General features: G+C 40.3%; 1 protein-coding gene across 1 annotated transcript in view; it reads left to right on the top strand.

Annotated features, from left to right (window-relative positions):
* Positions 1-17468, top strand: part of RNGTT (RNA guanylyltransferase and 5'-phosphatase) — a 400898-nt gene that overhangs the window by 162570 nt on the left and 220860 nt on the right. Inside the window, exons 9-10 of the mRNA XM_040350086.1 lie at positions 1916-2051; positions 9236-9307. Coding sequence (XP_040206020.1) covers positions 1916-2051; positions 9236-9307 — 208 coding nt within the window. The remainder of the gene's footprint in view (positions 1-1915; positions 2052-9235; positions 9308-17468) is intronic.

Raw genomic sequence — 17468 nt, 5'->3', positions numbered from 1 at the left:
GCCGCGGGTGGGGGAGTAGGAACTGCATGTGTAATGGGCTGTCTCGCTCTTACCAGTTCCAGTTCTTGTCCCCTCTTCGTTTGTATCTCCTCCCTTGCTTCCCGGAACAGCTGGTTGATTAGTTCCACGGACGTTTCTGGATACACGGATAATCTCCGCTGTACAATCCCAGTAATTACATCTTCCTCGCTGACAGGTGCAAGGGGCTCTGTTCCTTCCATGGATCCATCCATTTCGTCCAGCTCCAGCAGGTCAGCTATCAGCTCCCTCCGTGGTCTGTTGCTGGCGCTCCTACCACGACTCTCCAATAGATCTTTTAGTGTGGGTCTTTTCAGCCTGGCGTACTGCGACTCCATTCAGCACTTGCTCTTTGGATAAAAGGACCATCCCACCGCTGCCAACCAATGTAACGGCTACCCAGGCTAGTGAGAGGGTATCAGCCATTGGAGAAGTCCTTTTCCCTGGCAAGCTGCGATATGCAGGTACCGCCGGTATATCCCATCGAACGCCCTTTCAAGAAACGAGACGGGCTACATTTGCAGAGTCAAGCAGGACTGATTTTTAATGGTTCACTCTGAGATTTTATACAGTATTCAAGGCACATGAACAATCAAACTGTCCCCACACATCACACCGTGGGGAAGCTTCAATCACCTTCTTTGAGCTAATTATAAACATTTCTTCATTACCAGAACTCAAACACAATGATCTCCTTGAATCAATCAGTCTCTAGACGTTCCGGCACCGAGATCTACTTTACATGACCTGGCCGGGCACATTCCTTTCTCAATAGAATTCAATTAACCTTTAGAACAATATACACTCACAGATCATCACGTTAGCATACACCTGGCAGGAGGCTGTTACTACACAAAGGAGAGTCCATCAGCTATGCAAAGGGAATATTGGCATTCAGCAGTGGAAAAAGTCACTCTACAATTAACCCTTTGAGCTCAGAATAGTTCATAGGTCCGTTACAGGTGCTTTGGGGTGGGGGGGGCTCCAGGGCACGGTTAAGGAGGGGGGGCTCGCTACCACCCCGTTTCCTGACCGGCCGGGCTGCTGCTCGGATACGGGTCTGGTATGGCTTTTGGGGGGACCCTCACGCCATTTGTTCGGCATACCCATAGCAGACCCAAGGGCCTGGTATGCTCCTGTAGGGGGGAACCCATGCTGGTTTTTTATTTGAAATTTGGCGTGGAGTTCCCCCTCAAGATTCATACCAAACGCAGCTGACACAGTGCACTGCAGTTACCTGCTGTTATGTGCCGATGGCTGCGGGACATCGCAGCTGGACGCTTTCAGTTCTATTTTTTCTATCCGCACAAAACCGCAGGTAACCGTAGTGTGTGAAGGGTGTCATAAGAAAAGCATTGTGTGCTTCTAGCTGCGGTAAAATCCACAGCAAAAAGCACCATTCTATCTGTCCATGTGAAAGGGGCCTAAGGGTTAATGTTTAGAAAAAGACATTGGAAAGGCTGACAATGCACAGTTCGCAAAAATACTTAGTTGTCAGTACACAACAAGGCAAGAGGCTAGGTTCACACTATACTGGTTTGTGTGGGCACAGCATCCTATCCATTTGAATGGACTGCTGTACTTGTGGGGAACATGGGAAAAGGTCCCTGCACCTTTTCCAAATTTGCAGCCACAGGGAAACTTCATAGTTTCCCAGCACGAAAAAATACGCTACTGTTCGCCCCCTGTTTGCTAACTGCATCACATTAGGATCATCAGTGTCGACCTTCTTTTTTTATTTTTTATTTTTTTGTCATGGTAGGATTCATTTAAATTGGTATAAACTTCATGTTATTTAGTGGTAATCTGTTTCTTACTTTCAGGACCTAAGGCATTTAAGTTGTGTAGATTACCTGTATAAAAAAATAATGGTGCATTTCTCTTCTTGTGATTTCAGGTATATGATGCTGATTGATGGAAAAAATGAAGTGTATATGATTGACAGAGACAACTCAGTATTTCATGTATCTAACCTTGAGTTCCCCTTTCGCAAAGATCTGAGAGTCCATTTGACAAACACGCTTTTAGATGGGGTAAGTATGTATTATGGTAGACTATATTATTGGCGGAGAGCATTTTGGTTTTTGGGCCATCAAGGGGCTTAAAGCTGCCTGTGTATGATTTGTTGTTCTGCTTAAGGCTTCATGCACACTGAAGCTGATAAACTGCAGTTTATTGGCGTTTTGGCTTTTTTTTCTTTAAAGCCCATAAACTGAACTCTATGTTAGCCTATGTGCCCATGCACACCTGAGCTTTGGAGTTTATTGGCTTTTTTCTGAACACCCGAAATTTGCGTTCAAAGTGATGTTTTTTGGCGGGAAAAAACGCTCAAAAACACAAAACGCTGGAAAATGCCGGAAAACTCTCAAACGCCGATGCCAGCGTTTTTTTGCGTTTTTTAATCCATTGGAAAAAAAAAAAGCTACACTGAAAAACGCTGATTAAAGCTATTGCAAAAACGCTAAACAACGTTGAAAGGCTCCCTGCAAAGCTACTGGTGTTTTTTTATAGCTTGTATCGGCTTCAGTGTGCATGGAGCCTTATGGTAAAGGAAACTGCAAAGTGTGCTATTGCAATTTGATTACTGATTAACCTGAAGGTGCAGTGAGACTGCTAAAGTAACACTGATGCAATCAATACTTTGAATCATTGCACAAGATACCACAGGCAGCATATGCTGTCCAAGTATTCCAGTAGTAACAGATAGAAATGTTTGCAGGGCAGCACTGTTGAAGATTGTAATTGCATTTTAAGCTTTTTAACAGATTAAGTTTGGTCTTTTTCAACCTTATTACGAAGGCCGGTAAAGTTTTCACTGTGGATGTTGCATTTTTTCCCGAAATTGTATGCATTTAACAAAAATGTATGTAAATAAAGTGGCAGACCCAAAACAGGATTTGTCTTTAGGTAATGTATCAAATTGGCATTTATTGAGGAAAAGTGCAGGTATACTTTAATGTTCAGAATTCCTGTTTTCGGGGCCTACAGTCCTAAACATGTGTACTACCTGGAACCATGTGCATTTGCTGCGTATTTCAGCCTGTCATAGATTTTGATAGGCTACTTATAGTGGGCTGTACACTGCATCTGTGTCTCCTGAGAATCCTGGGATTTTAAGCTGTATGGGGTTAACTGACAGTTAACAAATGCCTATATGATATACCAGGATTGGTGTCCGTAGTAATCTGTACCAATAACATCCTCCCCTACTGTCAGTAGCAGGCTGTTATCAACAAATCATGAAGCTCTTGCTACCTATCTGTCAGGACTCCTATTGCCCCCCCCCCCCCCCCCCAATAAAACAAAATCCCAGCACCTATCTGTCAGGACTCCTATTGCCCTCCCCCCCCCAATAAAACAATCCCAGCACCTATCTGTCAGGACTCCTATTGCCCCCCCCCATAAAACAAAATCCCAGCAGTCTAATGTGGAAAGGGACAGAGGCTGTAAGACAGCACTATGCATATCACTAGTCAGCGCAGGAAGTGTTGTGAGACCCAAAAAAAGACCTGATCTTGTATAATTCCTAAAAAAAACAAATTCTGAAAGTGCCTACTGTGATACCTTCACCAAAAACAACTGATCTGTGTGTATGAGCCTTGGGAGCAAACCGTTATTTCACCTATAGTCTTCTTTGAGACAGGTTTTAGACATTGCTAATATTACAACCACAATTCCAAAAAAGTTGGCACGCTGTGTAAAATCTACAAGACAAAAAGAATGCAATGATTTGCAAATCTCTTAAACCCATATTGAATTCACAATAGAAAATAGAAAACATATCAAATGCTAAAACTGAGATAATGTACCATTAAAAAAAAAAAAAATAAGGTCATTTTGAAATTAATGGCAGGAATACATCTCAAAAAAGTTGGGGCAGGGCAACAAAAAGATGACAAAGTGGTACTAACAAAGGAGAGATGGAAGGATATTTTGCAACCAATTAGATTAATTGGCAACAGGTCATTAACATGATTGGGTATGAAAGGTGCATCTTGGAGAGACGGAAAGATGAGCAGAGGTTCACCAATCTGTGAAAAGCTGCATCCAAAAACACACGGGACTCTTTTTAAAAATATACCGCGCTTGGCTTGCAGATATGTGAACCAGCTCCATAGAGAAGGCTGCTGGTTTATATGTCATGCGAATTGGATATGGTTCAAAACGCATCCAATTTGCATACATGTGAATCGAGCCTTAAAGGGCAGGTATGGTCTATTTTCTGTGATAACATTAATTGAGTTTTGTGGCATCTTTCCTAAAGCCCCTGTACACAAGGGCCGAATTTTAGGAGACAATGGTTGATTAAAAAATAAATAAAAAAAAAGGCTTTCATTTGGCCTGTGTGTATGTCAGACTGTCCGTGCTGGAAGACCAACTCCCCATCAGCCTTCTCGGCCAATGGCAGAGACCGGTGATTGGAATGTTGTGGTGGGGGCGGCGTTCCCCCCTGTCAAAATACAACAGCTTAGCGGGGGAGATCGCTGAACTAACCTTGCTTAGTTAGTACAACGGCTCCAATTGGAGCTGTCAGTAAAGCCTCATACACACGATAGGACTTCCATCTGACTTTTCTGTGGATTTTTTGGCCGTGAACTTGGTATGCATACACACGGCAGGACTTTTTCAGCCAACTTTCACCAAATCATGTGGTTTTTCAGCTCTTTATCGCTACCCTTTGGGCAATTTCTGCTATTGTCTGATCATTAGCATTGGTGCTGAGCATGCGTGTTTGTACTTTGGACTTTAGTACACACGATCGGATTATCCTCCATTGGACATTTGTTGCCGAAAAGTTTGAGAGCATTCACAGCAAACATTTGTCCGTTGAAAAAGCAAAAACATTTGTCCAATGGAGCATACTTGCGGTCGGATTGTCCGATCAAACATGTCCGTCGGACAATTGTTTTCAAAAAGTTCTATCGTGTGGATGGGCCTTTAGTGTGTACGCAGCTTAGGAGAGATCCACATAAAGAAATGGAGCCATGTTGCATTGAATGCAGGGGTGTTGGTTGATTTTTACACCTCTCCCAACACCTCTAGTAGTAAAAATATGTGCTAATATCATGCGTTCACTTTCTTGGTTGTTTGGTTAGTCATGGGGTTCTCTGGCAGTAATTAGTGTATACTGTCACATTGTAGGCTTGACTGCTCCCCTGTATCATAATAGAATGAGAAATGTAATAAAAATGATCTTACCAATGTAGAGAAAAGATCTACTTTTATGTAATTATCTATGTACATAGGGAAAGCCATATTTAATATGGGGACAGAAAAACAACAGACTTTCTGCATTACTAGTTCACAGAAACATAACCTAGGCTGTTTTATTTTATTTATTTTTCTAATGTGCTCTTTAAGAATAATATTGGAATAGGGTAAGGCTGATGTGGTAATTAACTTTATGGGGTATACTGATCACCCTAGATGAAACATTTATATTTTAAATACAATAATCCCACATGTGGAACATCACAAAATAATGTGAAAGGCTCATCAAATATTTAGTTCAGGTAGGGGTTACATTAATAACGCAAAAGGTTTACTTGAGTTACAAATTCACTGTGGTTTACCTTTAATGTCCTCTGTTGGTTTAATGCCTTAAAGTTCAAACTAATTTAACTTCATTCCGTATCCAGGTCTAATCTCAATGTGAAAGAGAGGCAATTTGTATGTAGTTTCATGGCCAAGATTTACAGGACATGACACAATCTCTACTCTGTTCATTTAGATTGCGAGGCCTGTGCAGTTGTAATGATTTAGTGGCACTTGCCATGTTTTCAGTTTATTTCTTTTAATGTGAGTTAAATAATCAAGCAGGGAAAATTAGAGTGGACTGTCCCCAAGGAGGATCTGAGATTGGTTAAGTGAAAAGCATAGAGAATTCTAATCAATACCGTCTTCTAAAGTGCTATACAACATTATGTACCAGACATAGAATTAGTTCATGCAGTTTAAAACGCATGACTTTTTAGGAAAAGTATAAAAGAAATACAATAACCAGCCATAGTTTTTTGTTTTTGTTTCATTCACTCTTGTTAAATTCTCTTTATTAATGGCGTATGGAAGACAGAGCGTTTCATTGTGTATATCTCTCTCACTTCCCAAAAGGTAGAACTTGATCAGACGAGGAACAGGAAATCATTTCAGCCTGACATTGCATTTTATAGAGAACTGAAAGTTGAATTATTAATGTACTTTATCTGCACCTGTTAAAGGACATTTAACGGTTTATATATTCTTAACAAGCCGTAAACAAGCCTTAAAACAAGCCATTTTTTATAGTAATGTTGTTCATTCTGTAAGAGCCTCAAAGATCACAACAGACTTCAGACTGCGGCTTTAGTGGTTTCTAAGGTTCCACTTAACTCTGCAGGTGCGAAGGTGCGTCACATTTAGGGCAACCCATTCATTTCAGTAGGCTACCTTAGGATTGACAATCTCGCAAAAGAAGTGCAGGCGCCTTCTTTTTTTCCTTCCCTTTATTGAATTGTACTACAACCCATGGCAATAAGTCACTGTGTTGTGGTGTGATTTAGTGCACATGGTGTGGTTGGTGAATTTGGGGTGACTTTAAGAATAAATGGCACTGCACCTGCCAGAAAAACAGAGCGTGCTTTCGTACATTTCTGGAACACGTGAACATAGCTCATGTTCCCACATAATTTAAGTATGGACAAGACCTAAGAGTTTGGAAAATTCTGGTGGTTGGTTACATTGGAGAATTGGCAGCCTACCAAAATTCTGTTCTCATAGACCAGGGATATGCAATTAGCGGACCTCCAGCTGTTGCAAAACTACAAGTCCCATCATGCCTCTACCTCTGGGTGTTATGCTTGTGGCTGTCAGTCTTGCTATGCCTCATGGGACTTGAAGTTCTGCAACAGCTGGAGGTCTGCTATTTGCATATCTCTGTCATAGACCAACCCTCTACCTGTAGGCAATAAAACAACAAAGATAGTAGGCACACTCGGGTAAGTAAACCTCACAAAATTATCAAATGTCTATATATGTAAAAGTCTAATAGCAAAAGTTCATCCGCTTGTCCAAGAGCAGAAGCAGACTCTGTATGCACAATGGGAAAAGAGAAAAGGAAAAGTGCCTTGGTAGGAGGTCCAATTTTATTAAGCCCAAGTAGGACCACTCGCACGTTTTAAAAATTGTGAGATTTTACAGATGAGCCTGTTTTGCATTTTATACATGCGAGTTGCCCTACTTGGGTTAAATAAAATTGTTTAGTCCTCTTGCACTTAGAAGAGTCTTCTTTTTCTTTAAACCCCACTGCCCGTGTTGTGAATTTGAAAAAAAAAATTCTTCACAATGTTTAAATACACAGCCAATTTGGAAGGGAGCCAGTTTACTTTGGAGGAACCTGGAGTTTCCAGAGAAAACCCACACAAACACAGGGAGAACTTGCAAGCTTAATGGTGATAGTGTTCCAAGCACAAGTGTCAAACGCTTAGCCCAGCTAACATTCTGTAAGAGCGGCAAGCGGCTGTCTCAGTGGCGAGCATCGATAGTTTCAAGAAACTACTAGATGAGCACCTAACTGACCACAACATACAGGGATATACAATGTATAACTGACATATAACCACACACATAGGTTGGACTTGTGTCTTTTTTCAACCTCGCCTACTATGTAACTATGTAAGAAGTTTTGGCCTTAGCAATACTTTAATGACAGTAAAACATGTGACAATTTTTACTGTGATGCCAAAATTCCATTATCAGAAGTTTTTTTTATTTTAGATTCTTCTATTGTGCCATCAATTTACACAGCATGTTACATATACACTGTATGTGTTGTGCATTCACATCAGTCCCTGCCCTCAAGGAGCTAACAATCTAAGGTCCTTTACACACATTCATACATACACATACTAGGGCCAATTTAGACATGAGGCAATTAACCTACCAGCATGAGTGTGGGAGGAAACCATACTTATAAATTCAAAGTCCTAGTGCCATAACTTCAGATTCTAGGTATTAACTAGAAAATATAGGCTTGCCTATTCTGATTAAAACATAAGCCTTTCTTCTAAAAATCTTGACTGGACAATGTTTTTTTCTTTTTTTAACTGCGTGATAATTTTGGTCACTTAGAACACTTGCTATAGGCTGTTTTCCACTACTTCAGAGATAGCGGGTTATCGCCTGAGCTAGTAATCTAAAGTGTACTGGCACCTTAAATGATATGAAATTGTCTTGGTCTGGTAAGGATGACAAAATGTATCTAACGGCACCCTACAAATGTGTTTTTTTTATTTATTTTTTATATTTAAGCACTTTCTGGGTTTGAAGGAAAAGTTCAAAACATACCGCTTGCTGCTCTATACTATGAAAAATGTACACATTTTAAAATATGTGCTTAAAGGATATTTTCACCTTTGGAAACATGTTACATGTTCCGCCCATTTTTAGGGACAGCAGTACGGGGAGAAGTTTTTAAATCGGTGTCCATGCGGCCTCTGCCCATACGTCCACGTCATTCATTTACACAACTCTGTGTGAATGAACTACAAATCCTGACATCCTTTGAGACTAACGGCTTGTAGTTCTCATGGGACTACCACAGCGCCGTGGTAGTTCATGGATTCTTCCTGTCAGTGTATCTGCTTGCTCCAATGCGATGTATGGGCACATAGATAATCTGACAGGTCTGCAGGAGACCTGCATGGCACCAGTGATCTACTGATCGCTAGTGCCATGCTTTACAGGCTCCAAAAAAAAAAATGCACATTTGCTTTACCTGCAAAAAAAATTCCAATTTTATTATGTTTTTTTTAAAAGTGAATTTATCCTTTAAGATTATGTTGATTTTCCACATTTGTAAGATAACGTCATTGAACCTTATGCTACTGTCTTGGTTTCATTTGTTGAACTTATAAATTTTATTCACTGGTTATTGCAAACCCAGAAGTGTTTAAAAACGACTTGTTAAGAGGTAGTGAGATATATGGAGCTGCCTTTGACCACTTCTCATTCGCTCTTACTTCATTTCTTTAAGCCACTGACTTTCATGACCTGCATACTTGTTCCAGATCAGTGACTCAAAAAATAAGCATTACAGCCTTGTAACTTGTATTTTAAGGTGAAAATGCTCAGGCAGCCTCTTATTTCTCGTATGACAGGTTTAGTTTCAGTTGTTTAAGCAAAAAAAAAAAACAACCTAAGAACCTATAATGAAGTAACAATCCTATTTTTGTTTTTGAAGGAAATGATTATTGATAAAGTGAAAGGACAGGTGGTGCCTCGATTTTTGATATACGACATTGTCAAGTTCAATGTAAGTATTCATATTTTGTTTGTCTTGTACGGTTTGTAGTGGACAGCAGGAATGTTTTTAGTTACAATGTACACCTTTTTTTTTTTATGTGATTTATACACATGCTGTTCAGGGGGAAGCAGGTTCTATTGAATTTATGCTTCGTTGCTTGGATTTTGTCATGTTGAGGCAATGCCAGAATCCTAACTAAGTGCTGTCAGAAAGTCCATACCGTAAGTCATAACAATCCCTTTACAAGTGCTGCATGATGAAAGGTTATGTCAGGATGATTCAGGCGCACCCTCTTCTTTTTCTCATAAAAACAAAACAACAAAAAAACACACAGTGGCATTGGAAACCCATTTTTAAGCCATACAAAATAGAATTTTTTAAAGTAACTATGTTGCAACTTATTCTGTATTTCTTATGTCATCTGCAGTATACAATATTGATGCAAAGATTTAAAAATTACTAGCTTTAAATTTTAACTCCAGACTGGAACAAAAATATATACCCTTGCAGTCAGTGATAAAATATTGCAGTTGCAATTCTTTCCATATTGGTAGAGGGGATACAAACACTAACCAAATTCTTGCCAGGGACCACCAATTGCCCTCTTGGAAGAAGTGGCTCACCCTGTATTACTGGTCTCGGAGGGTTGATATGTCTTGGAATCCAGTTGTAAATTTTGGGTGTGTAATGACCCGATAAAAGCCAGAGGGATGTGTTTCCGATAAGACCAAAGTTCTGAATGATATCACTAACACTAGCATTACTCCAATCGTTGAGTGGTTAAGAAACTGATGGGAAGTTTCTGACTGCAGTCAGGGCAGAACTCCTAAGATTCAGTCAGAGAAAGTTTGTTCAACCTAAACCCATTGTTTGATTGGGTTCAGAACCCAGCAGCTTAAGATCCAAGTCATATGTGTCACTTTGTTGTATTTGAATACATCTGGCAGACCCATACCACCCTGAATTTTGGGCCTGGTCAGAACATACTACTGGATTCTGTATCATAAAAACAAACAAACAGGAAAAGCACATACTAAGTGCATTAGAGTTAAAAGCTTTAATGTTAAAAGCCATTTATTCTGACTTATGCTGGGTGAGAGTATATGGCACTCAGCCATTTAAGGATATTCTGTCCAGTGATCGTGGTGCAGAGCAGATCCAGTCCAGTGCACACGCATCGGCATCTGAGTGCGCGGCGGGCATGCCCGCCCCCCAGCAGCCGGGAGGCCCGAGGACGTCATATGATGTCCTCCCGGCATTGTAGAGCTACCTTGTGGCCGTCATTCTACAATAGCCGGGATGGGAAGTGGTTAACCACTTAAGGACCGCCTCCTGCACATATACGTCGGCAGAATGGCACGGCTGGGCACATCCACGTACAGGTACGTCCTGTACTAGTACCCAGCCGTGGGTCCCGGTCCGAAGCTCCAGGGCCGCGGGACTCGCAGACCCGATCGCCGCTGGAGTCCCGCGATCGGTCCCCGGAGCTGAAGAACGGGGAGAACCGTGGGTAAACACGGCTTCCCCGTTCTTCACTGTGGCAGCAGCATCGATCGTGTCATCCCTTTTTATAGGGGGACACAATCGATGACGTCACACCTACAGCCACACCCCCTACATTTGTAAACACACTTCAGGTCACACATAACCCCATCAGCGCCCCCTGTGGTTAACTCCCAAACGGCAATTGTCAGTTTCACAGTAAATAATGCATTTTAAATGCATTTTTTGCTGTGAAAATGACAATGGTCCCAAAAATGTGTCAAAATTGTCCGAAGTGTCCGCCATAATGTCGCAGTCACGAAAAAAATCGCTGATCGCCGCCATTAGTAGTAAAAAAAAATATTTTTTTTATAAAAATGCAATAAAACTATCCCCTATTTTGTAAATGCTATAAATTTTGCGCAAACCAACCGATAAATGCTTATTGCGATTTTTTTTTTTTTATACCAAAAATAGGTAGAAGAATACATATCGGCCTAAACTGAGGAAAAAATATATTTTTGAGGGATATTTATTATAGCAAAAAGTAAAAAATATTGAATTTTTTTTCAAAATTGTCGCTCTATTTTTGTTTATAGCGCAAAAAATAAAAACCGCAAAGGTGATCAAATACCACCAAAAGAAAGCTCTATTTGTGGGGAAAAAAGGACGCCAATTTTGTTTGGGAGCCATGTCGCACGACCGCGCAATTGTCAGTTAAAGCGACGCAGTGCCGAATCGCAAAAAGGGGCAAGGTCCTTTTAGCTGCATTTTGGTCCGGGTCTTAAGTGGTTAAATAGGTAGAAGCTTTTCCTGTCAATGAGATTATCATTTGCAACTATTTTTACATTCCAGTATTTTCTCAAATAGCATACAGATATGAGAGATGCTAAGCTGTTCTTCTTTAGAACTCAAACATCAAATGTTGTATCACTTTAACAAAGTAAGTCCTTTAGATTTCAGCTTTTACCTCAAATTGACTCGACTCATATTTTCCATAGTGTGCGGTAAAAGAGAAGGAGATGCTTTTTCTGTCCTTGCTCTTTTGCCATTGGAGAAAAAACTGGAATGCTAATAAATTCACATTTACAAAACATAATATGCAAAATTTACAAGGATAAAATTGTAAAAAAATAAACATAATGGGTTTAGTAAATGTTCAATGGCCTTGCTTGAAAAACTGCAGGTAATAAAAAAGTTATTACATTGTTTAGCATGTGGCTTAGTAACATGCAGAAACACGTTATTTGACTTTATTCAGAAGCTCTATGATCCTTAATCCTAGTTTAATCACATTTTCCCCTGATAAGGCAACTGAGTTTTGGGGACACATTTCCCTACAAACAAAAGAATGAGTGCATCAAAATGCTAAACTGGAAAAAAAAAAACGCAATTTGTTAGGCACCCAGCTTTGCAGTAGCATTTGAATTTAAGATCTTTTATAGAGGTTTTTTTTTTTTTGCATACAAATCCACAGGGTCTGACACCTTTGAAATCCTTGGCAGTCAGGAATCACTTCAGCTTCTCTCTGCCGCCTAAGATAATGCTAGTTTCCTGGATGTCTCTGATTTTTGTTTTGTAAATCGCTACATGGGTTGCATGCACGCATGTAAAGTGCATGTTCTTAGATGCAGAATTTTAAGGATCTAAATGCAGTGCTCATCTGTATAAATGGCTTAATTGAAAACAATGTGTTCAGTTCCGTAATAGTTCCGTAATCTCCACCGGTGCAGCAAGTACTGGCCGATATTCAAATCACGTATGAGCAAGATGAATGTACAAAGTTGGTTGATCAATCAACTTGAGTACAACCAGCCTGACTGATTTTTCATGTGATTATCACTAGCGGCTGGTATAACCACTAGCAATAATCACTGTCTTCTGCTGGTCGGGGGACGGCTTTCATAATGATTTGGCTGGAGGGATTTCCCTGTCAACGCTGTCTGTTGATCGGGGAATTGAGAAAATTGCAGGAAAGAAGTTTGCGCCACACAAAAAGATAAGAAAAGATAATCAGTAGGGAGTCTACAGGCATAGTCCTTTTTGCTCACTGTTTGCTTCTTGGGGCACAAGTCCCAGGCCCTCTTTAAGAAAGGCTAAAATATATGCAGGAAAGGTCTGATAGCCTGCAATGGGAGGTAGAAAAGACATACATGCAGACAGACCAATTACCGTGCCCCTATGGTTTCTAAGTAGGGTTTTTTCTTTTAAGTGTTGAAATACTTTTAGGGATATAAATGATGTTATCCCATTTAGGTAAAGCCAGTGAGTTTGATGTCTGATGTAACAAGATAATATGTATTGTCATTGCTGGGTCATGATTGCGATGAATGTCATTTACTTAGGTATTCCTCTTGTCTGATAGTGCACTGTGCTCCAACGATTTTATATGTATCATGTCATCAAGACTTTGCACATTCTTAAGCCTCATTAAGCTACCTTACCAGCATGATCTGCTGCGCTGACAGTTCTCAGACTGTCTCTAACAAGGCACATCACATGGCTATCGTGAAGGAGATCTCTAATGAGAAATTGTGGTTTCAACTTCATTTGTTAAAAAGGGCTCACTTGAAAAAAATCTCATTTGATGAAACTGTTAATATTTGATGTTCATGGTATGTGAGCTGGAACTTCCACTTACCGGCATAATCAATTCAGAGCTCACTCTGCAAACCTTTTTTTTTTTTTTTAAGCTGGGATACTTTTGAAACTAATGATGGCCAGATTCAGGTGCCAGGCAGCACTTTTTTCTCTGCCTAAAGGGAGTGCAATATTAACCATGTGGAATGAATAACCAAGCTTTTTAGGCATTAGCTATAAAATGCAAGATCTGCAGTGCACGTAATCTATACAAATATCCAAAAAAGATAAAATATTTGGGGACATCTGTGCAGCTGTTTGGGAAATTAAGCCTACATAGCAATGTTACATCTCTGCTGATTACTGAGATTTTCTCTATAGAGAACATTTGTTCTATAGAATGGGGTAGAAATTCTTTAGTAGCAAGCTTTTCACCCAAGTAATTTCATAAATGTATGTTTTCTTTTGCGGGTTTGGTTTTAAAGGCATCTTGTATGGCAAGTGTCTTCAGTTAACAGATGTTTTTAAATTTTAACATTTTTATGTTTAGGCTGGTTTCATACTGTTGCATTATGGTGATTTGTGTCGGTGAACTGTGATGTCATTTATTCTCAAGGGTACTCCAATGCGCCTTCCCAATGCCACTTGTATGGCGGCACACCACAACCCACCGTAATGCACTACTGTTCGCTTTCGTACGCTGCTTTACCAAAAATAGTACATGTTCTTTTTTTATTTTCTACTTTCATGCGTTGGATCATTGTTTAATGAATGAACTCCCTTAACGCAACTCACATTAACATGTTTTAACCCACCTCACAAATATACAGTAAATGTGTATATTCTCTCAGTATTTCAGTGTCTCCTTGTGTGAGGAATGCACATGGCAACCCAATCTAAACACACATATTTTGTACATCTGAAAGATCCATTTTCAACATTTATATAAAATAAATATACAATTACTGAGTGTATAGTGAATTGAACGCTATGGAAGTTTCAGCAGTCTTAAAGGGTCACTAAAGGAATTTTTTTTTTTTAGCTAAATAGCTTCCTTTACCTTGCTGCAGTCCTGGTTTCATGTGCTCATTGTTCGTTTTTGCTTTCATGTTGCTGTAAATCCTCTCTGTTCTGGACACTTCCTGGTTGCCTTTTTCCTGATAACCACAGTACTGGGAGATTTCTCACGGTGGTCACTAATCAAGGAGGTGTGATTACTGTGTGTAAAACGAAACTGGATTGGTGCTGAGGAGTTTTAGACAAAGTATCACTGCTCTCTATTGGCTGACTGCCCTCTAGTGGCTCTCTGTACATCAGAGAACCAGCAAACAACAGCAAAAACGAAACTACACTGCAGGCACATTATATGATTGTTTTTTCATCTATTTTTAATCATTTTTAAAAGGAATCAGTTAACTATTATGTCTCTATGCCCTGTAAACAGTCATTTCAGCTAAAAAATTTTTTTCCTTTAGTGACCCTTTAAGAATACACGTTGAATCAACCATCAACTAAAGGTGGTCAACCATGCCTTATTTTGTTTTGCTTAGCATTCATTTATACAGTATAGCTCCTATATATCTAACAAAGAGTTTACCTTAGTTTTACTGAACTCAGAACCCTGCATTCACTATAACTGGTCTCCCACAGTACACAGAACATGGAAATGCAATTAGTTTAGTAAATATAGACGGCTACATACCTTTTCTCATCAGCAGTTGGAACAATCTTGTGACTTCTATCAGTATCTGGTTTAAGGTGGTTGTAAAGATACAAGTTTTTTTTTTTTTCTCAACTTTATGCATTCCATGCATGAAGTAAAAAACTTTGTGTGCAGCAGCACCTCTAATACTTGCCTAAGCCCCCCCTCGAACCAGCAATGTCTACAAGAGCCTTGGCTCTCCAGGGAATCGCACTTCTGATAGCTTTTGTGGCAGCGGGAGCCATTGACTCCCCCTGCTTTCAATCACAGCCAGTGAGCCATTCAGGAGACAGAGCGGGTGGGCCTAAGCAGCTGCTCCATGTGTGAATGAACACACACAGCCGCGATTTAGCAGCACGCCTTCTTGGGTGCCCCCCTGTCCTCAAATATGCAAGTCACAGAAAGTATTGACATCTGCTACAGATATGTTTGCATGTTCTTAAAAAAAGTTTAATTTAGCAATGCAGTATATTGCTAAAAAACAACCTAGTGAGCCTGTGCTTTGTCCAGCCAAGGCAAAACAACATTTTCATTTTTCTTCCCCCCCCCCCTCCCTAACAGCACCGGCTCTTTTTCTTTGAATTCCTGCACCAATTCTTTTGGCATCCGGGAGTGAAGAAAATAACTTGTACTTTCTGGTTTGGAGGAGCATGTGACTCACTCCTTTTGTTCCCATTTGTCTACAGTACTCGGCCCTTATATAAGAAATGTCTTCTCTTTACACATGATGGCTAAATGAAACAGTAGGGTAGCAATGGGAAGGTGAGTATGTAAAGCTTGAGAGAGGTGAATTTAAAGAGGAAGTAAACCCTGATGGGGTTTGCTTCCTCTGTCTCCCTGCAAAGGTAAAGCATAATGTGACACTTACCTGCAGGAGAAGCCCACAATGTCACCATCTTTTCCTTGGCAGTGAGCATCCATTCTTCACCCCTCTTCCGGGGGGCGCGGATTACGGCTCTGTGACTGGCCAGAGTTGCGTGACGTCACCTGCGTGCGTGAGCCGCCTTTACCGGCATGACCCCGGTTTGAAACGGCACAACGTGCCCTTTCAAGATGGTGCATGCGCCGTTAAAAGTGTCACTCTGGGAAATTGCAAATATCTCAGACTGTGTAGGTCTCTGAGATATTGCAAGCACCTACCAGTAAGCCTTAATCTAGACTTACCTGTAGGTGTAAGTTCTCCCAGAGGGTTTACAACCACTTTAAAGAGACACTGTTTTGAGGGGGGGGGGGGGTCTTGGGAGCACCTAGAGGTGCCTGCACTTGCCCACAGAATCCTGCAAACCTTTGCTGCTGCAACCAATGCCAAGAGGCAAAGCTACAACACTAATGGATAGTGTCTGCTTTTGCAATTCTCCATCTTTGCCATAATTGCCAATTGTAATGTGCAGAAGAGGGGCACATTCCACATATCAGATAGCGTTTTATATTTTAACCCTGTTACATGCTCTATAGTGTATGTATTTGAATCCACTGTGAAATAAAATGTGATCTAATGTCTGATGCAGAGAACAGAAATGGAGAACAGGCTGTAGGATTTTGAAGAATGCATATTTATACAAAAGCGCATGCTATGTGTGGGCCCTAAGTATTTGCAACAGAAATGCTTATTCCCCTGGCTATTAAGTGAAAATTATGATGACATTTCCATTTGGAAATGCAGATGTCAGCTGTGGGCTCTGAATCGTCAGTAATAACGTTAGCTCTACTAATAATAATTCAGCCTGTGCTTGTTCAGTATCATTAATGTTGCTACAAGACAGTAGTGACATATGTTCTTTTCTGGGTCAGTAAAATAAGCTTTCCCAATTGGTCATGCATATCTTGTAAGGGGTTTTAAAGTATTTGATTGTTCAAGACCCGTTGTGCAGTAGGGGCAGAATTTGTTCTCTTGTTTAAATTATTAAATGTAGTAAAAAATACAAATGTTTACTTTTAACCACTTGACCACTGGGCACGAAAACCCCCTTAATCACCAGACCAATTTTCAGCTTTCGGTGCTCTCACAATTTGAATGACAATTACTCAGTCATACAACATTGTACCCATCTGAAATTTTTGTCCTTTTTTTCCCACAAATAGAGCTTTCTTTTGGTGGTATTTGATCACCTCTGCGGTTTTTATTTTTTGCGCTATAAAAGAAAAAAGACTGAAAATTCTGTAAAAAAAAAATAAAAAATCTAGTTTCTGTCATATTAGCAGGTTATTTCTCACACACAGCATATGCATACTACAAATTACACCCCAAAACACATTCTGCTATTCCTCCCGAGTATAGCGATACCACATGTGTGCGACTTTTACACAGCGTGGCCACATAGAGAGGCCCAACATGCAGGGAGCACCATCAGGCGTTCTGGAGCACCCAGGCCAATTCTGACATTTCTCTCCTACATGTAAAAATCA

This window comes from Rana temporaria, chromosome 4 (genome assembly GCF_905171775.1).
Source record: "Rana temporaria chromosome 4, aRanTem1.1, whole genome shotgun sequence".
Taxonomy (NCBI): Eukaryota; Metazoa; Chordata; class Amphibia; order Anura; family Ranidae; genus Rana; species Rana temporaria.
Note: the sequence above shows the minus strand (reverse complement) of the source record. Positions and strands in the feature narration are given on the sequence as shown.